At 42.1% G+C, this 26,258-nt stretch overlaps 2 protein-coding genes across 9 annotated transcripts in view; both read left to right on the top strand.

Moving 5' to 3' along the window:
* INTS6L (integrator complex subunit 6 like) overlaps window positions 1-3,662 on the top strand; it is a 53,808-nt gene extending 50,146 nt beyond the window's left edge. For 5 of the 8 annotated variants that reach the window (XM_044234273.1, XM_044234271.1, XM_044234274.1 and 2 more), the window contains 3 exons: window positions 968-1,342; window positions 2,163-2,256; window positions 2,659-3,661. In XM_044234273.1, coding sequence (XP_044090208.1) covers window positions 968-1,342; window positions 2,163-2,256; window positions 2,659-2,767 — 578 coding nt within the window. In that variant the 3' untranslated portion in view covers window positions 2,768-3,661. Of the gene's footprint in view, window positions 1-967; window positions 1,343-2,162; window positions 2,257-2,658 lie in introns of all 8 variants that reach the window. The other 3 variants (XM_044234270.1, XM_044234277.1, XM_044234278.1) reach the window with 3 other exon arrangements.
* Window positions 3,663-12,577: 8,915 nt separating this feature from the next.
* Window positions 12,578-25,882, top strand: LOC122897041 (integrator complex subunit 6-like). Its single transcript, XM_044235184.1, has 5 exons — window positions 12,578-12,618; window positions 21,999-22,101; window positions 24,641-25,006; window positions 25,343-25,436; window positions 25,809-25,882. The coding sequence occupies exons 1-5, from the start codon at window positions 12,589-12,591 to the stop codon at window positions 25,813-25,815; spliced, it is 600 nt and encodes a 199-aa protein (XP_044091119.1). The 5' UTR covers window positions 12,578-12,588; the 3' UTR covers window positions 25,816-25,882.
* Window positions 25,883-26,258: the final 376 nt, after the last annotated feature.

Here is a 26,258-nt window from a genome sequence, read left to right as displayed (position 1 = left end):
GCGCCCTGCCTGACCTCGCATCGTGGAGGCTTCCCGTCCTGTTCTCACTCACATCCCTGCTTCCTTCCTTCCCAACACAAAGTCAAACTGTGTTATTCCCTTTGCCCATTGTGCACTTACTGTCTGCCTTCTCTGTGAGGATGTAAGCTCCATAAGGGTATGGATTGCTTCCGTCTGTCTCATTCCCTGCTGATCCCCGGGCTTTGGCTCGGTGCCTGGCCTGGGGAAGCTGAGCATATGAACTACAGGGATCAGACTTGGGAGGAAAAGGAAACCCACTTCTTTGTCAGAGAAGGGAATGATGAGAATCATATACAGACAAAGGTTTTTGGTGATGGAGTCCATATAGAACCTTGAGACATAATGGCCACCTCTGTTTTCCTCAGAACTTTCGAGGTAGAAAAGAGAGGTTGCAGGGGGCCCACGTAGTATGGTGCCAAACTCAGTGAGGCATGGTGGTTTTTTTTAAGATTTTATTTATTTATTTGACAGAGATCACAAGTAGGCAGAGAGGCAGGCAGAGAGAGAAGAGGAAGCAGGCTCCCTGCTGAGCAGAGAGCCCGATGCGGGGCTCGATCCTAGGACCCTGGGATCATGACCTGAGCTGAAGGCAGAGGCTTTAACCCGTATGTCAGTGACAGGAATCGTGACATCATGTGAGACTTGCTGCTTTTCAGCTTGTAAAACACAGGCAGCGTTAGGCCATGGCTGCCAGGGATCAGAGAATGTTTATTAGTTGTAGTGTCTGACTTGATTTCCATGTGTATTTGGAGCACCAGGAAGAGAAGCAAATGGTTTTGTGGTATTATGTCCTTGAGCTCAGTTGGAGGGCTCTCAGACTCCATCTGTACGTCTTCTTGCTCTCTGAAACAAAGAATCTCCTCACAACTGAGGAGCACCGGGATCTCCCTGTGGGGTGGCTGGAACACACCTACCTCACAGCTTAACTTCTTCACTTGGTTTCCAGACGTTACGGTCATTCCTGAGGTCCACGAGGAGAAGATGGAAAATGGTCAGCTCACGCCTGATGGCTTCCTGTCAAAACCTGCTCCGCCAGAGCTTATGAATACGGCAGGAGATGGTATTCCACACAACCAGTTGGATTCTCTGTCTGATGACTTTGCTAGTCTGAGGAAGGATGGCCTGATTCACAAACCTGGGACTAACGCAATCCTAGGGGGAAGCAAAAGTGGCAGTGTCTCTGTAGAGGATCGGAAAGTCTCAGGAACATCTGCTTTGGGAACTGTAGCAAACGCTTTGCAGATAACTCCTGCCATGGCACAAGGAATCAATGCTGATATAAAACATCAGTTAATGAAGGAAGTTCGGAAATTTGGACGAAGTAAGTAGTGAAAGAACATGCGTCAATAATATAATGGAAGGTCCTCATTCTGTGACTTGGGGTATGATTCATGCTCTCTCTTGAGGTACATTTTTGGGGGAGTATTGGGTTTTCACATCATTTAAAGCGATTCCTCTTGCTTTAACTAAAGGGACCCAGTACACCTTTCTCTTAGAGTCATGGAAGTCGGAATCCTGAAATTGTTTTCGCTGAGCTGGAAGGAAGGTGCTGGCTGGCCAGAGCTCCTTCTGGAGATTCTAGAGACAATCTGTCTCCTTGCTCTTTCCAGCTTCCACGGGCTGCCGGCCCTCCTTAGCTCCTGGCCTCTTCCTCTGTCTTTGAGCCTGTCTCGTTAGCACCTTCTCTCCTGCCTAGCCTCTTCTCCCTCCTCACATCTTTCCTCTCTGATGCCAACTCTAAGGCCTCCCTCTTGTTTGGATGTTTGTGACCACGCTGACGTATAAACACAAAGAGCCTCCCCGTCTCAAGATCCGTAACTTAATCCCATGTGTTAAGTCAAGTCCCTTCTGCCGTATCGGATAACGTATTTGCAGGTTCTGGGAATTGAGGTGCAGACAACGTTGGGGGCCGTGACTCAGTCTGCCACATTTGTGCAGTATTTACTAGTTTCCTTAGGAGCTAAAGGGCGGATGTTTTGATTTGACTATTTAAAATACAAATTATATCTAACTTTCCACCCATGAAGAATAACTCCCGAGGATGTATAAAGATTGAATTTTATTTCCCATTCATGTTTTTTTAATACTGAAGTGTCTTTTTTTAAATATATATATCTTCATTTTTTTTTTTATATCTTCAGAGTACGAAAGGATTTTCATTTTGCTTGAAGAAGTGCAAGGGCCTCTTGCAGTCAAGAAACAATTTGTTGAATTTACCATCAAGGAAGCCACAAGGTGGGTGTAAGGAGACCTTCATTTTTTAATTTTTTTTTTTAAATAGTAGGGCCCAGTGCAGGGCCAGGGGAGGAATAAGCCCTGCCTGGCTTTTCTCCAGCCCTGGCCCTCACTCATAGTTAATTCTATCTCCAGAGGCATTTAGATCGATAGTATCTGAGTCCAACTCGTTCATCCAACTCTATGGAATCTTCTGGGATCACCACAGTCTGAGGCAGACTTGGGCCCTCCCTCAGTTGGCACTGTTCGTATTTGCTAAGCCGAATCTTTACATGAGGATGCATTTTCGATCCTCATGGAGATCACCAGCCCCACTTTGTCCCCCGCCTTCCACTTTGTCACTCATATGTCGGAAGTGCTTTTATTATCTTTTGGTGAATAAAATTTCTCTTTACTTTTTAGGTTTAAAAGACGAGTCTTAATCCAGTACCTGGAGAAGGTCCTAGAAAAAATAGACTCCCACCACCACCTCAACAATGTTAATCATATCAACAGCCGATCATCGTGTTAATACAAAGACCAAGGAGAAAAAAGGGCAAGTTCTCCGTGCTATAGGATGGAACAGAATATTGTTAAAGCTTCCTAGCATGTTTTGGCCAAGGGAATTGCCTTCCTGAAGCTAAGAAAAAGCCATGAAGCTTTTATTATTATTATTATTATTTTTTTAATTTTATGAGTCTCTGGAAGTAAAAGGTGGCTCTTGCCCTAAGAGTTTTCCTTGAAAGTATTCGTTTGTTGTTTTGTTGTTTCTTTTCCCAGTTGAGGAAGGTGATATTGTTAATTCTGCAGGTTTATTTCAGTAAACACTGTCACCCCTACTAGATGTGATAAGGGTTTCCTCCTTGGAGCTTTGTTGTTCTGGGTGTTTCCAGAGTGACTAAGGGCCCCCTGTAAGTGGAGCACTGCTCGGTGCCCTTACTACGTCCTCCAGAAAAGAATAGGTGTTCAGAAGCCAACTGGTCATCTTGTGCGTGCCGAACAAAGTTTTCAACAATTCCTAGTTGTGCCTTTTAAACCATGCAGTATTCAGGACAGTTTGAAGCAAAGAGTAAGAAAGCTGCTATTCGGGTAACTTATTTCTCTGTGGGAGGGGGCAGGGAGAGTCACAAACGATCTACCTCCAACTCTCTTCTATTTTGTCTAGAGACATCACCAAGTGCACCTGAGGCTACCCCAACCCTGACATTTGTTCTTGCATGTAACGCCAGAAAGTCTTCAGGTGGACTTGGACATTCTGTGCTTTGAAAGCACTAAAAGAAAAAAAAATCATGTATATAGTTCCTTTAATGTTTATACAAAGGTTTATATGGAGCAGTATTGTGATGTCTGTATTAATTTGCAAAAATTTTAAGTGTACAAAGATATTTTGAGTTTGTGTATATAAAATAAATCATTTTATGGATTTTCACAAGTTTGGTAATACTAGAGAATGTTTTAGTTTTTTAAAAAGATTTTATTTATTTGAGAGAGAGAGAGAACACACAAGTTGGGGGAGAGGCAGAGGGAGATGCAGGCTCCCCCCTGAGCAGGAAGTCTGAGGCAGGGCTCGATCCCAGGACTCTGGAATCATGATCTGCACTGAAGGAAGGCACTTAACCAACTGAGCCACCCAGTTTCCCCAAGAAATTTCTAGTTTTATCTTTTCTGTGATGTGTTATTCCTTTCAGGAAACAGGGCACATTGTTAAATGAAGATGTTAACGCTAGGATTTAAGCCTTGAAACATCACTCACGGAGCCCAGTGATGTTGGGGAAAATGCCAGAGGAGTATACTCTGGGGGGTCAACCCCTGTCCAGACACACTGAAAAATCTGTGGGAATGAAGGACTCTGGAAGATAGTCAAAGATTTATAGCAACCAAGCAAATGCTGAATCAGGAAAAAAGCCATCGAGACATGATAAGAGAGTATTGGGGGATTTGAACGTATTCTTGCCCAACTCCCTCCCTGGTCTTGATGATGGAAGCTTGCATTCTAAGTGTGGATTCCTGGTTCTGGAGGGAGGGGATTGGACCTTAGTCCCAAGGAATTGTGTTTGTCTGTTTGAACCTGTCTGGGGGCTCCCAGAGGGACTGCTTCTGTTTGGCCCACCTCTGGGAAGGAAACACTGGGGAATGAGTTACTTTGGAGAATAAGGCCGTTGACATGTTCCCGTGTGCACCTGGGTATCTAGAAAACCATGTGCATGCCCGTGGCAGGGCTCAGAGTCAGAAAAGACCTGAGAGGACCATAAGATTTCACCTCTGGTTAAGCATTAGGCTCAGAACGATAGAGGATAGAACGACGAGTTAGAGGATCAGTAAGGAAATGGAGCACTTGAACAACACTGTAAATCAATTAGGTCTAACAGACACTTAGAGAGCAGAGTTCATATTCTCAAGTGCTCACAAAGTACTCTCCAGGGTTGTCCACATGTCAGGCCATAAAACAAGTCTCAGTGAATTTTAAAAGATTGAAATCATGCAAAGTATCTTTTTTTTAAAAGATTTTATTTATTTATTTGACAGGCAGAGACCACAAGTAGGCAGAGAGGCAGGCAGAGAGAGAGAGAGAGAGGAGGAAGCAGGCTCCCCGATGAGCAGAGAGCCCGATGCGGGACTCGATCCCAGGACCCTGAGATCATGACCTGAGCCGAAGGCAGAGACTTGAACCCACTGAGCCACCCAGGCGCCCTATGCTTGCAAAGTATCTTTTAAAAAAAGATTTTATTTATTTGTTGAGAGAGAGAGAGAGTTCATGCAAGTGGTGGGGAGGGAGCAGAAGGAGAATCTCATGCGGACTCCCCAGTGAGCACAGAGCCTGACTCAGGGCTCGACCCCATGATCCTGAGATCATGACCCGAGCCGAAATCAAAAGGTGGATGCTTGACTGACTGAGCCATCCAGGAGCCCCTACAAAGTATTGTCTTTGCCATAATAGAATCAAACTAGAAATCAGTAACAGAAGTTGTATACCCACTTCATTCTATATACAAAAATTAACTTTAAAATTAAAGTCAATAAGAGCTAAAGCCATACAACTCTTAGAAGGAAATTTTGGAGCTAATTTTCATGACCTTGGATTTGGCAATGGTTTCTTAAACATGGCACCAAAAGCACAAACAACAAAAGAAAATATAGATAATTTGACCTCAGCAAAATTAAAAGCTTCTGTGCATCAAAGGACTATCAAGAGAGTGAAAAGATAACCCATAGGCTGGGAGTATTTTAAAATATTTGCAAAGCATGTATCTAATGTCCATAATATAAAAAGAATTCTTTCAACTCAACAGTAAAGAAGCAGTCTAAGGAAAAAGAGGCCAAAATTTTTTGGGAAAAAAAGTATCTTCAAAGAACATACACAAAGCACCAACAAGCACATGGAAAGATACTCAACATTACTAGTCATTAGGGACCTGCAAATCAAACCCACAATAAGATAACACTTCACACCTACCAGGACGATTGCAATAAAAAAGAAACAGAACAAGTGTTGAGGATGTAGAGAAACTGGAACCCTCATACATTGCTGGGAATAAAATACCAACACATATACAACATGGGTGAACTTGAAAGCATTATGGTAAGTGAAAGAAGGCAAATGAGACAAGATATGTGTATGATTCTGTTTACACGAAATACCAAGAACTGGCCAATCCATAGAGACAGAAAATACATAACTAGCACTGAGGGACTGGGGAGAGGAGGAAATGGGGGAATGACTGCTAGTGTAGTTTCCTTTTGGGATAGTAAGAAAGTTCTAGAACCAGATATCCATCATTTTAGAAAAGGCAAAACTCTGGAGACAATAAAATGGATAGTGGTGGCCAGAGGTTGGAGAGATTGAGGAGAAATGAATGGACCAAGCACAGAGGATTTTTTAAAAGAATTATTTATTTATTTAATATGTAGAGAGAGAGAGAGCATGGGGGCAGGGGCAGAGGGAGAGGGAGATAACGAGTCCCAAGCAGACTCCACATTGAGTGGCGTGCATGATGTAAGGCTCCATCTCACAACCTGGATATCATGACTTGAGTCAAAGCCAAGCCTCAGGTGCTTAACTGACTGTGCCACCCAGGCGCCCCACCACAGAGGACTTTTAAGGCAGTGAAAATACTCTGTGTGATACTATAAGGGTGGGTACATGTTATTATACATTTACCCAAACCCAAAGAATGTGCCACACCAAGACTGAACCCCAACATAAACTCTGGACTTCGGGTGGTACTGATGCGCCAGTGCAGGTCCATCAGTTGTAACACAAGTCCCACTCTGGAGCGGGATGCTCATAGCGGGGGAGGCTGTGCATTGTGGGGTTGTGGGATTAGGGGGTCAGGCCTTTGGGGGGGTGACTAAGTCATGGGGGTGAGGCCCTCCTGAATGGGATTAATTTTTTAATAAAAGAGACCCCAGAGAGCTCTCTTGCGCTCTTTCTGCCGCATGAGGACATAATGAGAATTGAGCAGTCTGCAACCTGGAGTAAGGCCTTCACTAGAACCCAGTCATGCTGGCACCTAGATCTCAGACTGGCACCTTCCAGAACTGCAAGAAATAAATTTCTGTTGTTTTTAAGCCACCATGTCTGTGGTATCATGTTATAGCCACTTAAAATAAGACATTGCCAATCAGTAATGGTATTTGTTTATGCTGGATTTGAAACGTTGAACTGAACAACAGATTGTAAAAGATGAAATTCAAAGGTGTTTCTATCTACAATATATCAGCATAGGGAAGACTACCAGGCTCTAGAAGCCAGTGATATAAGGAGGCTTAATAAGATTTAGTCATCCTCCGGGACGCCTGGGTGGCTCAGTGGGTTAAAGCCTCCTTTGGCTCAGGTCAGGATCCCAGGGTCCTGGAATCAAGCCCCGCATTGGGCTCTCTGCTCCACAGGGAGCTTGCTCCACCCCTCTTTGCCGCCTGCCTCTCTGCCTACTTGTGATCTCTGTCAAATAAATAGATAAAATCTAAAAAAAAAAAAAAAAAAAGATGTAGTCATCCTCCTGTCTGTATCAGTCAACTAGAGATGCAGAAAAAGTAGGGGATGTATATGTTGTTGTTGCTGGTGATGCTGGTACAGAAAATTCGTCTTATTTATCCAATTGTGGAATGTGGTTAAGATGTCTCTAAAAGGGTGCTGTCACCTCAACTCCGGTGGGGGGAAAACTCATGGGCTAAAACCCACAAACTTGATCTGGAACCCCAAAGGAACAAACAAATGCATTACCATTCTTGTTGCCTCTGACCTTGGTAACAAGGGTATCTGCAGAATACAGGGCCCAGCCTCATGGGGCTAAACAGAAACATCCACGAGATAAACTGAGGGAGAATCCAGGATAAGGTCAAGACATGGCAGGGCCAGCTGCTGACTCTGGCCAACAGGTGAATTAGCAGACCGGAAACAATGTGTGTGAGCTACAAAATGGCGGTGGCTTCTCTTCTGCCATGCCCTTCAGTCTCTGGAAACCTCCTGTGGCACACTCTGACTGGAAATAGCCAGTGGAGGCGTTTGTAATGTGCGCCATCTGACCAAGTGAACACATTACAGTCGACGCCTGCTTGTGTGTTTGGCACCTGTGAACATCTCTTTAAACCACACTTCATCTTGACGTAAAGGCAGTAAAGAAACCAGATTCCTGGCTTATGACAGAACATGTTGACCATTTTCCTAAAGAGGGTACAAAGCTCAATTTTTGCCTTTAGGTCTTTGTCATTCTTTGGCTGCCTAGATCACCCCTGACTTTATTTTTAAAAAATTTTTTGAAAAAAAGAGTGCATGAGTGCCGGGTGGAGGGGGGGTAGGGAGGGGCAGAGGGAGAGAGAGAATCTTTTTTTTTTAAATTTTTATTAACATATAATGTATTATTTGCCCCAGGGGTACAGATCTGTGAATTGTCAGGCTACACATTTCACAGCACTCACCACAACACATACCCTTTCCAATGTCCTTAACCCAACCACCCCGGGAGAGAGAGACTTGATCTCATGACCCTGAGATCATGACCCGAGCTGAAACCAAGAGTCGGACGCTTAACCAACTGAGTCACACAGGCACCTCTCCTCTGCCTTTATTTTTTTTAAGATTTTATTTATTTATTTAAGAGAGAGAGAGAGAGAGAGAGAGAGAGAGAACGAACACAAGCAGGGGAAGTGGGAGAGGGAGAAGCAGGATCCCCGCTGAGCAGGGAGTCTGATGCAGGGCTCCATCCCAGGATCCTAGGATCATGACCTGAGCTGAAGGCAGATGCTTAACTGACTGAGCCACCCAGGTGCGCCCCTCCTCTGCCTTTAATATCCTGCATCTTGAATACTGAGAAATAAAGTTACTTCACATTAACACATTCTAAGTTAGTGGCTAAGGGGATGAGGGAATGAAACCCAAAAATATTGGGTGGGGCTCCTGGATGGTGTTGAGCATCTGCCTTTGCTCAGATCATGATCCCAGGGTCCTGGGATTGAGCCCTGTGTCAGCTTCCTTGCTCAGAGGGGGTCTGCTTCTCCCTCTGTTCCTCCCCTCCAGCTCATACTCTCTATTCCTCAAATAAATAAAATCTTAAAAAAATAAAAAAGCATTCAGTTATTCTGTATGTAAACTTATTCTTATCAATGCAAGGAAGTAATATTCATATTTATTACCGTCCTTGACTCTACAAATGGCTGTGTGGTCACTTCTCTCATTACTCACTCCACATTCCCTTAGCTCTCAGCAAGCACCTTGCCTGGTGATGGTCCTGTTCCTATTGGGGTGACCCAAACCTTCTCTCCAAGGTTCATGGCCATTAGCAGTCCTGAATGAATTAACTTGGTGTAGTTTCCATTGACCAAAGTAAGTGGATGTGGGCGTACTGACATGGGAGTATCTCGTGCGTTGCCCACATACACCTGCTTACTCCCCTTCTGACCAAGAGTCCCTGAACCAATCAAACCCCACACCTGACTTGGTCAAAGATCCAAAAGCTCGTGTATGAAGGGGGAGGCTTCTTAAGGAAGCGCCCTTCTAAAAAAGTTTCTGTTATTATCTTTCTCCCATGCATACCCAAAGGGGCCTGCATCCCTTTACCAGGGTGACTATCTGTTGGGGACAAGAAATAATCAGATTTGTCCATAATTAGAGGACCCCGGCTCCAAACCAGCACAAATTAGAGGACCCCGGCTCCAAAACCAGCACAAACCAAAACATCATTCTGGTCCTTTGGAATAACACTGGGCTTACTACTGGCCTTAGTAGGACTGAAGGCTTGACCAGGGGACACCTCGTCCCCATGCCACCTGAGCTGTCCGTCCCAACCCGGGTGCTCTCTGACCCACCAAGTCATCGCCGTGGGTGTGCACAGAAGCAGCCTTTTCCAAATGGAAGTGGTGTGTGCAAGATCAGCCCAAGCAGGTCCCAAAGCCATGAGGGCTTTGCACGAGGAAGTGGCCCCAAACCCATGGCTCTGAGTCCTGCGACCTTCACTTCTTTTTCTTGCTCAGGAGAATTCCAAGATGTTCCCCATGACCTTTGCCCTCTGGTGTTCTCCCATCACGACATTACAGGACAAAAGTGACTTCGCAGATGGAACTGAGACTACTGGTCATCTGACCCTTGTAGTGGGATGAATGGGAGCGCCCAGCCGCCCTCCTGAGCCTTTGAATCCGTGTCCTCCAGCTGGTGGCTGCAGCCCAGGGAGTTAGAAACCTAAGAATTTGATGTGTCATCGCTCCCTTGGAGACAACAGAGCCACATGAAAAGGGCCCGAGAGTGACCTCTAGAGGTGACACTGTGCCCTTGCTAACAACCTGCGAGAAATGCAGCATCTGTCTGATAGCAAGAAGGACTTGACTTCCGCCAAAGATGCGAATGAATTCGGAACCGCGTTCCACCCCACATCTTCCAGACGAGAGCCCAGCTCGGCTGAAATCAGACTTCTGAGCTACAGGACCCTGAGAGAAGAGAGAACAAATATTCTTTCAAGCCTCTAAGTTTGGTATGATTTTTGAAGCCGTGAAAGTGGGGGTAATTTGTCACACAAAATTAAACAATGAATAAACTCCCTCCCGGAATGGGGATTCGCATGCGCTCATGTGGATTTCGCTAAAACCAGTTGGCTAGAGAAGCAATACGTGCAGCCTGGATTCTAGAGAGTTCTTCCTGATATGCAGGCACTGCCTATTCCAGTTTCCTTCCAGAACAAGAGAGAAACAGCATAAATAATTTGCAGTCTCATGCACTGGATTTTATACTTAGTTTACTATGTAGCCTATAGGAGGAGGCATTTCAGGGTCGGTGGAGGCAGGGCCTGCGAAAATCCGCCCCAGCATACAGGCGAGGAGAACGCGGGCAAATCCTGTCTAATTAACTGGTTTCAGAACGGCGCTAGTTAACCCAAGCCTGGCAACGACCGGAAGGGCCTTCACTCGAGAGAGATGGCTCCGTCCCACTAGAGACCGGGAGCTTTGGGCTGCTGTCGCCAGCACTGTTCTCGCTGCCCCTCCTCAGCCCCGCGGTGGCCTTGAAACCAAGGACCTCGCGTCCGCAGTGGCTCGGAACACCAGCGACAGTCAGCCACTGGAGGGGACGAAACTGATGGGCGCTCCCCACAAATCTCCTTTCCCAGACTCTTGTCACTATTTGACGTGCCCGGAGACTCCACCCCCGGGCTCGTCCATCACTGACCAGCGTGAGAGCTCGCTCTGAGCAAACAGCCATTTACCATCTGAAGGTGCAGGGTAGGAGTTCCAGTAGGGAGCGTTGGACAGAAGGGACGACCGTGGGCAAAGTTGTCTCTGATATCACAAGCAATACTTCCAATTATACACCTAGGAATAATATATGCTGAAGATTTCTGCAGATTTATTTTCATTTTTTAAATTTGTGTAGATTTATATATCCTCCTTAACAAATGCTTTTAACTCTTTCTTCATGAATACTTATTGCTTTTTGTCCCGGTTTTTTTTTAATTCTTCGGGATGATCAAGTTACACTCCTTTTGTAGTGTGTTAATAAAGTGCCTAGTTATACTGCCTGTAAGCTCCAAATTTACTCTTGTCCTGCTCTGGGGAAATGTTCTGGGGCCTTTGAATTTTTCTTGTAGCTGTTGTTACTAATGTCTGCCTACAGAGGGCGCCAAAGTCAAGGGGAAAGTTTCGCTTTCTCGTTCTGGGCAGTGGGCACAGCAGGCTGCTGGGGGGCGTGAGGCTTCTCCAGCACCAGGCTGTGCACCACACACAGCTTCTCCGGGGTCGGGCTGCTGCGGGGCAGCGTGGCCAACAGCACCCCAAGTCCTGCAGCTGCCCTTACACCTCCCTGGTGCAGTGATAATAGATCAGAGTCTTCTGGTTGAGCGGGACTTTGCCTTGTGTGCTCTCAGCCCCGACGGGATACTTCCTGGGTGCTCCTTCTCAGCTCTGAGCAGCAGTCTTCCTTGCGGGAGCTCACTCGATCCTTGCGGAATTCCACCTTGAGTGTTTTAACTCAGCCGAGGAATGATGTGGGGGGTGGGGAGCTGCAGTGGGCTTTTCTTTGAATGTTCTATCTCTGCAATGGCCGGGTGAAGAGTGGGAGGATAGGCTGTCTTGGGTGCCACAACAGAGGACCACAGACTGGGTGGCTTAAGAAACGACAGCAATTTATTTCTTACAGTTCTTTTTTTTTTTTTTAAAGATTTAATTTATTTATTTAACAGAGATGACAAGTAGGCAGAGAGGCAGGTGGTGGCGGGCGGGAGGCGGGGGGGAGCAGGGAGCCCAATGCGGGGCTCGATCCTAGAACTCTGGGATCATGACCTGAGCCGAAGGCAGAGGCTTTAACCCACTAAGCCACCCAGGCGGACCCCCCGCCCCTTTTTAAAGATTTATTTATTTATTTAGCAGTATTTCTTACAGTTCTGAGGCTGGACATTCAAGACCAGGGTGCCAGCATGGACAGGTTCTGGTGAGGGGCCTCTGCCGGGTCGCAGAGAGCTGACTTCTTCTATCCTCACACAACAGAAAGAAAACCTCTTCTTACAAGGGCCCTAATCCCACTCCCGCAAAGGTGGAACCATGTAATTACCATGAAAGCGGAGCCCTTATGACGAAATGACCTCTCCAAAATCCCACCTGCAAATACCACTATCCTGGGATTAAGATTCCATATATGAATTTAGGGAGCTAGGCACAAACATTTAGCCCATTGCAAGTGCTCTCTTTCAATTCTGGGGACAGTAGCCGCTCCTTGTATCTGCTTTTCCTCTACTTAGAGTTCTGCTTACTTCCTCCCAGTCAATCTCTTGTTACTCTTTCCCCCCCATTTGAGTTAATAATTCTTTATATTAAACATGTAAATGTTTAAACAGTAATGTTCAGATTACTCTGTGGTTTCTCTCTACCGATGTGATGCCCTCTGAAATAGAGCTGGGGCTGCAGGTAGGATGGTTCCTGGATGAGATTTTGGGGTTGGTTTCACTGACCTTTGGGCTTGAGGGCAGTGCTTTGCTTCTTGCCAGTGGTCAATGGGATAAAAGTAATCCATGGCATGTGGTGATGCCACAATTTTTCACATTATCACAATGGATGTTTGTGATCAAGTGCCAGCTGAGGCACAGAGGAACCCGTGTGTCAATCCAGAAATGTATGAGAATTCCAGCTACATCGAATTCTCACAAACATAGCTATTCTGGTGGGTGTTTAATGGCATTTCGTTGTGGCTGTGACTTAAATTCCTCTGCTGATTAATGAGTTATTCTTATTTGTCAGTTTAGTGGTCATTTGCAGATGTCCTTATGAAGTTCCTTTTCAGGCAATTTGTCCATCTTTTGGGGATTTGCCTTTTTCTTATCAATTTCTGAACTTAAATCTTATCAATTAAGTTCTGAACTTAAATCTTTTCTCATACGTATATGCTATGAATATATATCTTCTGTGAGTCCCTGGTTTACTTTTTCACTCTCTTAATAATGTCTTTTGATGAAAAGAGGTTCTTAATGAACTCCAATTAATCAATCTTAGATTTGTTTTTGTACCCTGTTTAAAAATCTTTGCTTACCGCAAAGTCATGAAGATGATGTCACAAGTTTTCTTCTAGATTTCTGATGCATCGGAAATAAATTTTGTGTGTGGAAAATTGTAAAGATCAAGGTTCATTTTCCCCATATGGTTATCTACTGTACTTACAAGAAGATTCTCAGGGCACCTGGATGGCTCAGTCAGTTAAGTGTCCAATTCTTGATTTTGGCTCAGGTCATGATCTCACTGTTGTGACATTGAGCCCCTTGTTGGGCTCTGCGCTGGGCATGGAGTCTGCTTAAGATTCTTTCTGTTCCTTTCCCTCTGCTCCCCACCCGCTATGGCATGCATTCTCTCTCGTTCTCTAAAAAAAATAAAATAATTTCCACAAGGATATATAGTTATATTTTTCTGTGAATTTTCTATTTCACCTATATTTTCAAATTTAATATAAAGTTCACAGTACTCACCATCCCCTCTTAAAAAATCTTTACTGGATCCTCAGTTATCTTTCCCTTTTCATTCCTAGTATTACTTATTGGTAGATAATCTTTCTCTTGATTAACCTCATTAAAGGCTTGTCAGTGTTTTTGTTGTTCTCAAAGGACAAACTTTGGATTTTGTTGATTTTCTTTATTGCAGTTTCTTTTTCTATTTCATTAATTTCTGCTATATCTTTACTAGCTCCTTCTTTCTACTTTCTCTGGATTTAGTCTACCTTTCTACCATCTTCTTCTTTTTTAAGATTTTATTTATTTATTTGACAGAGAGAGATCAAAAGTAGGCAGAGAGGCAGGCAGAGACAGAGGGGGAAGCAGACTCGCCGCTGAGCAGACAGCCTGATGCAGGGCTCGATCCCAGGACCCTGAGACCATGACCTGAGCTGAAGGCAGAGGCCTTAACCCACTGAGCCACCCAGGTGCCCATTTCTTCCAACTTCTAACACTGGACAATGATAACTGATTGTCAGTCTTTTTTTTTCCTTTTTTATTTTTATTTTTAAAAAAGATTTTATTTATTTATGTGAGAGAGAGAGAGAGAGAGAGAACAAGATGGGGGAATGGCAGAGGGAAAGGGAGAAACAGACTCCCCGCTAAGCAGAAGGCCTGATGTGGGGCCCAATCCCAGAACCCTGAGATTGTGACCTGAGCCGAAGGTAGACGCTTAGCCAACTGAGCCACCCAGTTACCCCACTTCCCCCTTTTTAACAAAAGAGCATAAGGAAGGCTATACCTTTGAGGTCCACTTTCATAGCATCCAAAAAGTTCTGTTACGTAATATTTTCCTTATTCGTTTCTGTGTATTGGTTTAGAAGAGTGTTTAAAAACCTCTAAATACATTTTTCTTTTGTTCTTGACTTCTAATTTAATTTCGTTTTGCTTAGAGAGTATGGGCTGTATGAAACTATGTATTTGAACATTGATGAGACTGTAGCCATTTTTTAAAAAATTTTTATTTTTTTTTTTAAATTTCTTTTCAGTGTTCCAGAATTCATTGTTTATGCACCACACCCAGTGCTTCCATGCTGTGGCCATTTTTCTAAGTATGCTTGAAAAGAATTTATACTATGATTTTTGGCCATAAATTGAACTTGCTAATTGTATTATTAACATTTATCCGTTTACTAATCTTTTGTCTGTTTGAACTAACAATAATGTAGAGAATTATGTTAAAAAATCTTCTGCAATGAAGGTGAAATTTTCAATTTCCTTCAGTAGTTCTGTTTATTCTTGCTTTATATATTTTTGAGGCTGTTTTATTAGGTTCATGCAAGTGGACAACTCTTAAACATTCCTGGTGAAATTAAATCTGATTATTTTATCATGACCTTTGCACGGTAATAATGCATTTTAAAGTCTCTTTTTATCTGGTATTAATATAACTAACTAGCTCCGCTTTCTTTTGATTAATATTTGCCTGGTATAAAAATATTTGCCAGGTATAAAATATTAATTTTTAAATTTCAATCATTCCATGTTCTCAACTTTAAATGTTTCTCTTTTAAAGAATGTATAAGTAGAATTTTAAAAATTCCCTACTGGTAACCTTCACTGGCAAGTTTAGTTTTGCTTATATTTATTATTACAAATAATATTTGGATTTGTATTTAGCAAGTTAGTTTGTGCTTTTTCTTTGTATTTCTTTGTGCTTACTATCTCCTTAATTTTGAATTTTGTTAAAGATTTTATTTATTTATTTATCAGAGAGAGAAGGAGAGAGAGAGAAAGCACACAAGCAGGAGGAACAGCTGGTTTTCCCCATTGAGAATGATATTTGCAGTGGGTTTTTCATAGATGGCTTTGATGATATTGAGGTACACACTTCCCTCTTAGTACCACCTTTGCTGTACCCAAAAGGTTTTGAATAGTTGTGTTTTCATTTTCATGTTTCCATGAATTTTTAAAGTTCTTTAATTTTCTGGTTGACCCATTCATTCTTTAGTAGGATGCTCTTTAGCCTCCATGTATTTGAATTCTTTATAAATTTCTTCTTGTGATTGAGTTCCTGTTTCAAAGCACTGTGTTCCAAAAATATGCAGGGAATGATCCCAATCTTTTGGTACCAGTATGTGATTTGTGTCACAGTATGTGATTTATTCTGGAGAATGTCCCATATGCACTTGAGAAGAATGTGTACTCTGTTGCTTTAGATGGATTGTTCTGAATATATCTGTGAAGTCCATCTGTCCAGTGGGTCTTTCAAAGTCCTTGTTTCCTTGTTTATCTGCTTGGATGATCTGTCCATTGCAGTGAGTGGGATGTTAATGTTCCCTGTTATTATTGTATTATTACTGATGTGTTTCTTTGATTTTGTTATTAATTGGTTTATATAATTGGATGCTCCCATGTTAGGGGCATAAATACTTACAATTGTTAGATATTCTTTTTGGCTAGACCCTTTAATTATGATATAGTGTCCTTCCTCATGTCTTATTACAGTGTTTGGCTTAAAATCTAATTTGTCTGATAGAAGGATTGCCACTCCAGCTTTCTTTGATGTCCATTAGCATGATAAATGGTTTCCCACCCCTTCACTTTCAATCTTATGGTATCTTTGGGTCTAAAATGAGTCTCTTGTAGACAGCATACTGATGAATCTTGCTTTTTTATCCAGTCTGATGCCTTATTTCTTTTGATTGGGGCGTTTAGCCCATTTACATTCAGGGTAACTATTGAAAGATGAATTAGTGCCACTGTATTGCCTATAAGGTAACTGTTACTCTATATTGTTTCTGTTCCTTTCTGGTCTATGTTATGTTTGGGTTCTCTCTTTGCTTAGAGGACCCTTTTCAAATTTCTTGCAGGGTTGGTTTGATGATCACAAATTCTTTTAGTTGTCCTGGAAGCTTTTTATCACTCTGTATATTTTGAATGAAATCCTACCTGAATAAAGTATTCTTGAATGCATATTTTTCTCACTTAGCACCCTGAATATATCATGCCAGTCCTTTCTGGCCTCTGGATCACTTTGGATGGGTCTCCAGCCAGTCTAATCTTTCTACCCTTGTAGGTTACAGACCTCTTGTCCTGAGCTGTTTTCTGGATTTTCTCTTTGCATCTGAGATTTGCTAGTTTTCTATTATATTTTGGGGTGTTGACCCATTTTTATTGATTTTGAGAGGGGTTCTATGTGCCTCTTGGATTTGAATGCCTGTTTCCTTCCCCAGATTAGGGACGTTCTCCACTGTAATTTGCTCCAATTTACCTACTCTCCCCACTTCCTCTGCTTCTGAGATCCCAATTATTCTAATTGTTTCACTTTAAGGTATCACTTATCTCTTGAATTCTCCCTCATGATCCAGTAGTTGTTTATCTCTCTTTTTCTCAGCTTCTTTATTCTCCATCATTTTGTCTTCTATATCACTAATTCTCTCTTCTGCCTCATTTATATTAGTAGTTAGAGTCTCCATTTTTTATTGCATCTTATTAATAAAATTTTTTATTTCAACTTGATTAGATTTTAGTTCTTTAATTTCTCCAGAAAGGGGTTCTTTAATGTATTCTATGCTTTTTTCAAGAGACGCCAGTAAATTTTAACCATTATTCTGAACTCTAGTGCCAACATGTTACTTATGTCCATGCTAATTATGTCCTTGGTAGTCAGTATTCCCTCTTGTTCTCTTTTTTGAGGTGAGTTTTTCCATCCTGTCTTTCTGTCCAGGGAAAAATTGATGAGTGACATAATGAAATGCTAAAATGGCAGCAATGACCCCAGAGAAATATACACTAGATAATGGCAAAAATGACCCCAGATAAATATACACTAAAGAAATCAGAAGAGACCTGAAACTGAAAATAAAAATTAAAAAAGAGAATATAATCAGACAGGTGAATAGAACAGAACAGAACAATACACTGAATCCTATGTGTATTTTGGTTTGTTTGTTAGAAAACTAGATCCCAAAATTATAAAGAAAGAAGAACCTATGTGTACAAAATTACCATTAAATACAATGAAAGGATAGAATGTAGTGATACAAATGAACATTCAAAGGAAAAAAAAAGTAGTAATATAAACAGACAGGTGAACAGAACAGAACAAGCCACTATATTCACAGTATATTTTGGTCAGTTTGTTAGAAGAAAGCACATCGTATCAAAACTCTAAAACAAAGAAAACTTAAATATAAAGAAAAACAAAATTAAATATATTGAAAGGGTAGAATATAACTGTAAAGATTGAAAACTAGAAAAGACAAACAAAAAAAGGAGAAAAAAAAAGAGAAAGTATGATCAGACAGGTGAAGAGAATAGAACCATACACTAGATTCTGGGTGTATTTTGGTCTGCTGGTTAGAAGAAACTGCATCCCAAAATTGTAAAGAAAGAAAAACATACATATTTTTTCCTTGGACATGTATGTATACACAAACATAAAATTAAGTACAATGAAAGGGTAGAATGTAACTATAAAAGGAAAATTCAAAAACATTAAGTAAAAGAGTTGAGCCTGGTGGTGGGTATTAAGGAGGGCACATATTATTTGTAGCACTAGGTGTTGTACATAAACAATGAATATTGGAACACCACATCAAAAAACTAATGATGTATTTTATGGTAACTAACATAACACAATAAAAAAAGTTGATAAAATAAGAAACTGTTTACCAAAGGAAAGAGAAGAAAAGTTAAAATTGAAAGAGTAAAGTATTGTGGGGAAAATACGATGAATTATATATGCTATATTCCTTTAGCCCTGGAGTTTTACAGTTCTGTATGATCTGTAAACTTGATCTTGGCTGTATATTCTTGCTGGTCTTCTTGGGGAGGGACCTGTTGCACTGATTCTCAGCTGTCTTTGTCCCTGGTGGGTCCCCAGTGCCCTTGCCAGGTGGCCAACCTAAGTAAGTGACTCCTGATTGCTCTATGTGGCTTTTGCTCCCTGAAGGCTTTCCACACAGTTTTAGAGGATGGAAAATGGTGGCCTCCCAATCTCCAGCCCGGGGGCCAAGAGCTTGGGGTCTCACTCCTCAGTGAGCCCTCAGGGGAAAGCTATCAATCACTCTTGTCTCCCTGGTCTTCATCTGCACTTTATGCTCACCTGGCCTGTGACCTAATGTTTCTATCTCAGGCACACAACCCTGTCTTGAGTCTCCAAATGCTGCAGATTCCTGCAACACACACCCACAGTGCTCCTCCCAGGTGAGGAAGGGGGATTCTGGCCAGTTCTTCCACTTTTTGGGTCCCTGCTTGGAGAGTGGTCTCCCTAGTGTGCCGTGGGTCTTGGTTTATGGCAACCCTGAGCTGAGAGCCCACTCCTGGGCTTGCTGTTTGCTGCCGTCTTCCTCACTCTGATGCCTGGGAACTCTGCTGCACTCATGCACCCCTGGGGATTCGGAGACCACACGGTCCCACCTAGGATTCCACTCCACTTTACCACCTGAGTGCCATTTAGGCAGGGACACCTCTCATTGGAGCAAACTTCTATATGTTCTGATTTTGTGCTTCTCTGGTATATTGCTTTTCAGTAGCTGGCTTATGGAGGCTCCTTCTACCCACTCCATGGTCTATCTTCTGATACGTTGCCTCAGATTCACTTCTCTGTACCTCCTACCTTGCAGAAAGTGGTTGTTTTTCTATTTTTAGGGTTGCAGCTATTCTTAGATCTCTGGTTGAGTTCACAGGTGTTCAGAAAGATTTGATAGCTATCTAGGTGAATTACTTGGACCAGACTAACTAATTTCTCCTACCCTTCCCACCATCTTGGACTATCTCCCATACAGTGCCCTCTTCATGTTTTATCTCTTGTAATCCTTAAAACAGTTCCATGAGGTAGATACTGTTTTATGCTCATTTTATGATAAAAGTAGTTCCCTCAGATTTAGCCAGTTGAATAGCGGCAGAACCTAGATCTAGAAGATTCCAGAGAGTGCATGCACATCCTAACACTGTATCACACTGCCTACAGTTATGAGTTCAGCAGAGAATTCCTTATTTATATGAAAGTAACTTAACTGATCATATGTAGGATAATTTGTGTCAGTCTATAATGCTTCTTTGCCCCCTTTTTGAAGATTTTAAGTGGGATCATCTGTCTAATTGAACAGATCTTAGTCTGGACACACACCTGAAATTATACACCAAGTTTTGTTTCTAAAGCAACTCTCCTAGAAAGAAAATCTGTAGGTTTAATGAAATTATTCAAAGAAGTTAAGGTCCTCAAAGCTCTTTGGATTATAAAGCAATGTCATGGAACACAGGCTATTCCAAATGGGAAAAAATATGGTCTTTTAGTTGGGAGGGTGGTATAAGGTTGATCAGCCCGTTCTCTAACCTGGCTTGAGGCATAAGGGAAGTTGTTCTGGACGTAGTGGTTTTAGCCTGATTAATGACTTAGATGAGGAGAGATGATTCTAGACTCTAGAATGTGATAGATATCCTAAATATGAGATTCTAAATTCTATTTAGAGCCATGGTGCACCTCACTAACACTGTATTTGGCTATGTCCTCCCTAGAGGATCATACGATTGAGCTGCATAACATCAATTTCTTTCCCAATGACTTCCCAATTTCCCATCAGAGTGTTCTACTCACACAAATAGTTAACTATGAGAAACATCTGAAGACAACAGCTTCTCCCACTCAAGAGACTGATCCAGGACAACCTAAAAGAGTTTATACTTCTAGCTATTTGCTTAAAAATGATAAGAAGGTAATATAACTATGACAATTTCTGCTCAAATTGTGGTATATTTAGTATAATTATTTTCTTCAAATGATTAATGTAAGTCATATGCTCTACTATTTATTTAGAAGGTGAAATATGATACAAGTATTCTTCTGTGGACAGAAGGAGGGAGCCTGCTGATCTTAGAGTGTGTTGGTGGGACAAAAATAATAGTTGCCATTTACTAAAGTAGTAGCTGGTGTTTTAGATGATCACATTTAATGCTTACAATTGTTCTGCAGACAAGTGTTCCTATCTGTCCTTTAATAAGACAATGGCTGACAGGTGTCAAATGCCTTGTCCTGAATGACACAGCTGGTAAGAGATAGAGTCGGGATTTGAATCCACATCTTTCTGGCTCCAGAGTCTGTATTCTTGCCCACCTCATCCTCCAGTAACCCTTTTGATGTTGAGATCATAGTCTACTTCCTCTGTTTCCATTATTCAAGTCATTAGTGCTCTTCCCAGAAAATGGCTAAGTGTTCCTCTTGAAACTTGAGGTACTAGATAATGTTGCCATGATTGGATTGTTCTTATGAGCATCTTAGTGTGAGACACATGTAGTGTCTATGAGACAGACATACTGACAATCAGTGAAGCATGAAGATGAAGAGGTTTGTATCTGCTGTCATGGAAGAGATCATTGATAGAAAGGCACAGAACATGCTACCATCTCTTCTGTAACAAAACAAGACTTACAGTTGTCCCATCTTACCCCAAACTCCTCAGTTAATTGGACTTTTTCTTAACTCTCTGTGCCTTAGTTTCCTCATTTTTAACAATGGAGATAGTAATCACACCTAAGTCAGGGCTTGGTGGAGGATTAAGTTAATGTAAAGCACTGAGAACAATACCTGGTGGAGACTAAATGCTCAATGAAAACATTTTCACCCATTCTGGATTCCTCTTTTATGGGAAATGCAAATGGTTTGGGAAAATATTCTTATTTCAACTGTATTCAGGTAGTGCAGGGGCATATCCTCAGGTTATCCTTTGGTGAAAACAGCTTTTAGTTAATGGATTACATCCTTGCTTTCACATTTGATTTACTACCAACCCTGCTCCCACCCAGCTCCAAGGATGACAGATTTCATTCTCCATAAAGTTTGGGATGGGCAGATTTACATTTTCAATAGATTCTAGCTTTTACTATTTACATGTATCATTTAATGGAGTGTTAATCAGTGTTTGTTAATAGATTGAAAGCACAAAAAAAGGTATTTTCTTTTTTTTTCCACTAACAAAATGTAAATCTACATGGTGTGTACTCCAAAGAGATAATCATGTATTTCTAATTTTGAAGGATGAGAGCCACTCATTCTCCAGCATTCTTTTTTTTTTCTTTTTTTTTTCTTTTTTCATTCTCCAGCATTCTGAACAGCCATGGTTGTCCCATGTTTTGTTTTGGACCCAAACCTTATATTTTACCTTCTCCTTATTTCACTTACGTTAAATTAAAATCAGATTGTATTTTCTGAGAACACAGTGTGGGTTGAGTGAGTATAAATTTTTGGCTAATGATTAAAATTTATATTAATAATATAAATGCATGGCTATATGAGTATATAAAGAGTGTGGTTTTCCAATGATCGGATTTTGTCTTTAATGGAATAAGTTCATGGACATCTTTCAGCAAACAAAGAATGATGAAGGAGATCAGTTTGCAGCAGAACTTCAACAGCAAATGAAGCATCCTGACAAGCCCAGCAGCCCCTCATCAACTAAGAGAAGGCAGAGTATGTCACCATGGTTAAGCAAAGAGGGGGGAGTGTGGGAATCCCATCTTTAGGGCTCAGCCATGTCAGAGGAAGTTTGTAGTTATGTCCTTGAGGGATGGACAGATATGAGCATGTTTGCAAGTGTGGGGGGCAAATCTCTATGGTAGGTTCAACCATTTGGGGTGGTGTAAGTAAGACTTAGAATAAACAGTTCCTGAGGCAGAAAAGGTGGTGGGCTTGACAACAGGATGGGTCTGCACATGTTCTGCCTGTCTTCACATTATGTTCATGCTCTAACCCAGCGCTCTAACCCAGTCTGGTTTCTCCTTAAAATAGTCCAATGAAGCCACTAGTGTCAAGGTCACCAGTGGCTGCTACACTCTGACTTTAATTTCTTAGCAACACATGATATGTTTGTTTGCTTTCTGTTCCATGGACAACCTCTTGGGTTTCCAGACACCACATTCTCCAGATTCCTTATCCCCTTATTAGTGACTCCTTTTCCTTCTCTTTTTTCTAGTTTTCCCCTCTTCTTTCCCACCTCTAATATTTCAGAGGCTCAAAACAGGATATTGGACCCTGCTCACTTCAACCCTCTACCTCCTTAAGTGATTCCACAGACTTACAGTTTATGATTCACACTAAAGAACTCTCACCTTTGTACTTTTAGACTACAATTTGCTCCTGAACTTTAGTCTCAAATACAACTGCTTACATGGCATCTCTAATCAGTGTCTACTACATGTCTAAAATGTAACTGCTTCTACATGAACTTCTGACCCTCTCCCTTTCCAAAAATTCTCTACTTTCAGCCTTCTGCATCTCAGCTAATAACACCATCCATCCATGTAACATTTAAAAAGGTGTAACAACATGCTGCCCACAGGTATGGGAGTCCTGGGAGGGTCTAGAAGCCCCAATATATTTTAGTTGTAGATATCCATAGTGTAAATGGTCCCAACCATGGCCTAGTTTAAGCTGAAGGTCACTGACCCAGAATCAGGAGAGGTTGACCACACTTGCGACTCTGTGAGCAGTGGCCTAACAACCTGCACACACCTGTACTATTATTTCCCCAGTGGTTCAGGCCAGAACACTTAGATTCGCTCATGATTCCTCTTGTTATTCTTCTGTTCTTCTCTCACTTCCATCCTTTAGCAAGTCCAGGCAACATGACATCCAACAGAATTCTTGTATTGGCCCCTTTGTCTCCATCCTTCTAGTGTATGCTGCCACCATCTGTCCCCAAGCTACTACAGCAGTTTCTCATCTGATTTCCCTGCTTCCCATTCTTTTTTTTTTTTTTAGATTTTGTTTATTTATTTGACTGAGAGAGCTAAGCAGGGGGAGTGGCATGCAGAATGAGAGGGAGAAGAAGGCTCCTCATGAGCAGAGAGCCTGATGTGGGGCTCGGTCCCAGAATGCCAGGATCATGACCTGAGCTGAAGGTAGACCCTTAACTGACTGAGCCACCCAGGCATCCCCCCACCCCAGTTTCCCATTCTTGTCTCTGTCTAACCCATTCACTGCCCTGCGGCCAAAGTGACCCTATCCACACAGAAACCAGATTGTGCTACGTCTATCCTGAAAGTCATCATCAACTCCCCGAGCATGCAGAACAGAGTCTGAGCTCCTGACACTGGTCTTTGTGCCCTGCACGACCTGACCCTGCCATCCTCTCCTGCCATCATATATCCTCTACATGTCCTCCTTGCTCTCTCTGCCTCTGACCTTTGCTCGATGGCCCTGGCTTATCCCCTTGTATGGGCTGTGCATGGCCCTCATGGCAGCCAGACTGCCTCCTCTGTGTGTGCACAGGCCAGCTCTGTCTCCTGCTCCTGGCTCTTCCCAGGGGTCACCTCCTCAGAGTGCCCTGCCTGACCTCACATCATGGAGGCTTCCCATCCTGCTCTTACTCACATCCTTGCTTCCTTCCTTCCCAACACAAATTCAAACGATGTTAATCCCTTTGCCTTTTTTACACATACCGTCTGACTTCCCCGTGAGGATGCAAGTTCCATAAGGGTAGGGACTGTTTCTGTCTGTCTGGTTCCCTGCTGATCTCCCAGCATTTGGCAAGGTTCCTGGCACAGAGAAGGCTAAGCATTTGAAGCAGAGGTGTTGGACTTGGAGTAAAAGGGAATTCACCTTTTTGAAACAGAAAAGACAAACGAGGAAGATCATATACTGACTGGGATTTTTGGTGATAGAGTGCCAAAATCAGACATCTTGACATCAAGTGAGATGTTCAGCTTTCCACCTTGTAAAGGCATCAAGGAGACATTAAATCACGAGTGCCAGGGCTCTGTGGATGTTTATTTATTAGTTGTGCTGTCCAACCACATTTTTGTATGAATTCATAGTGCCAAGAGAGAAAAGATGATTTATTGTATAATCTTCACAGAGCCCTATTTGTGGGATCTGACATTTACACTTGGTACATACTCCTGCTTTATGAAATAAATAATGTTCTCAAAACTGCAGAGGACAGGGATGTCCCTTTTGGGAGTGACAAAATACACCTACCTCAGAGCTCAATCTCTTAACTGGTTTCCAGGTGCTACTGTCACTCATGATGTCCGTGAAAAGAAGACAGAAAGTCATCCAACCCCACCTGATGGATTCTTGCCAAAAATTGCTGCGCCAGAAGTTACGAACAGGGCAGGAGCTGGTATTCCACCCAACCAGCTGGATTCTCCCACTGATGACTTCACTAAAGATGGCCTGATTCCCAAACCTGGTAGTAATTCACTTGGAGGAGGAAACAAAAACTGCAGTGGCTCTGCAGGTGACCCAAAAGGTCCAGCAATGTCTTCACCAGGAGCAGTGCCAAATACATTGCAAATAAGTCCTGCTGTGGCAAAGAAAATTAATGATGATATAAAATATCAATTAATGAAGGAAGTTCGGAAGTTTGGGCGAAGCAAGTAGTGAAAGAATGGCTCTAATAAAACCATGGGAAGTCTGTCTCATTCCATGATTTAGAATATTCAGCCCACCTCTTGAACTCATCCTTTGACCATACTGGGCTTTTACATAATTTAGGGTGATTTCTCTTGAATTGGTCTCAAAATTCCTAAGTACACTTTGCTTGGTTAGTGTTTACAATCGTTTCCTTAGTAAGCATTCAAAACACAAACACCATGTAACCCTCTAGCCCATGAGGAATGATTACTGACAGAGTGGATGCACTAAGGTGGAATTCTAGACCATCTTCATGTTTTTTAAAATGTTGAATTTTTAAAAAAATGATTTTCAGAGTATGAAAGGATTTTCACCTTGATTGAAGAAGTGCAAGGACCTCTTGCAGTCAAGAAACAATTTGTTGAATTCACCATCATGGAAGCTGCAAGGTAGGTGTAAACAAAGAACTCTCCACTTTCTTTTTTTTTTTTAACTCTCCAATTTTTTCAAACAGTTGTGTTCAGTGCTGAACAGGGTCACAAAAAAGCCCCAGCACTCAATCATAGTTCATGCTCATTTCCCTAGGCATATTGGTGAATATTATCCTAGTCTAACCCATTCTTTCAAGCCCATGGAATATCCATGTTCACTATACCTGGTGTGGGCATAGGCCCTCAATTGACACTCTTGACATTTTTCCAAGAAGATGCATTTTCCTATTCCCATGGAGACTGTAAGCTCTATTGTTTATCCACTACTATCTCTTACATATTAGAGATGTGTCAGATAGCCTCTGTACTTGTATTTGTCTTTACTTTCAGGTTTTAAAGAGGTGTCTTAATTCAGCAACTTGAGAAGGTATTAGAAAAAATAGAATCCTGCCCCCACTCAAGAAAGTTAACCACCAGGAAAGAAAAAAAAATTGTGTTCTTGCAAAGACCAGTGAGAAGCAAGGATGAACTTTCTATGCTGTATGATAGAATGAGATATTGCTGAAGCCCTCCTAAAATGTTGTAGTCAAGAAAATTGTAGTCAAGAAAAGGCTAAGAAAAAAGGCAGTGGAGACTTGAAATTTTATGGTTCTCTCTAAGTATAAGTTGGGCTGTGGCCCTAACAATTTTCTATGAAAGCAGTTTGTTGTTTGTTTTTTTCTTTGTTCTCTTACCTGAGGAGGGGGATGTTATTAACTTACCAACTAGAGGAAGGGTATGTTATTAACTTACCAAGCTCAATGATATTACAGTCCTGGGTTCTGTAGCAGGTCACATGGT

Source organism: Neovison vison, chromosome X, assembly GCF_020171115.1.
Source record: "Neovison vison isolate M4711 chromosome X, ASM_NN_V1, whole genome shotgun sequence".
NCBI lineage: Eukaryota > Metazoa > Chordata > Mammalia > Carnivora > Mustelidae > Neogale > Neogale vison.
Note: the sequence above shows the minus strand (reverse complement) of the source record. Positions and strands in the feature narration are given on the sequence as shown.

Excerpts from the sequence above, each read along its gene's own strand:
- LOC122897041 (XM_044235184.1), top strand. The coding sequence starts at position 12,589 with ATGCCCTCTGAAATAGAGCTGGGGCTGCAG. Across the intron at positions 12,619-21,998 it reads AAATAGAGCTGGGGCTGCAG|CAAACAAAGAATGATGAAGG; the intron begins GTAGGATGGTTC and ends GACATCTTTCAG. Across the intron at positions 25,007-25,342 it reads AGTTCGGAAGTTTGGGCGAA|AGTATGAAAGGATTTTCACC; the intron begins GCAAGTAGTGAA and ends AATGATTTTCAG.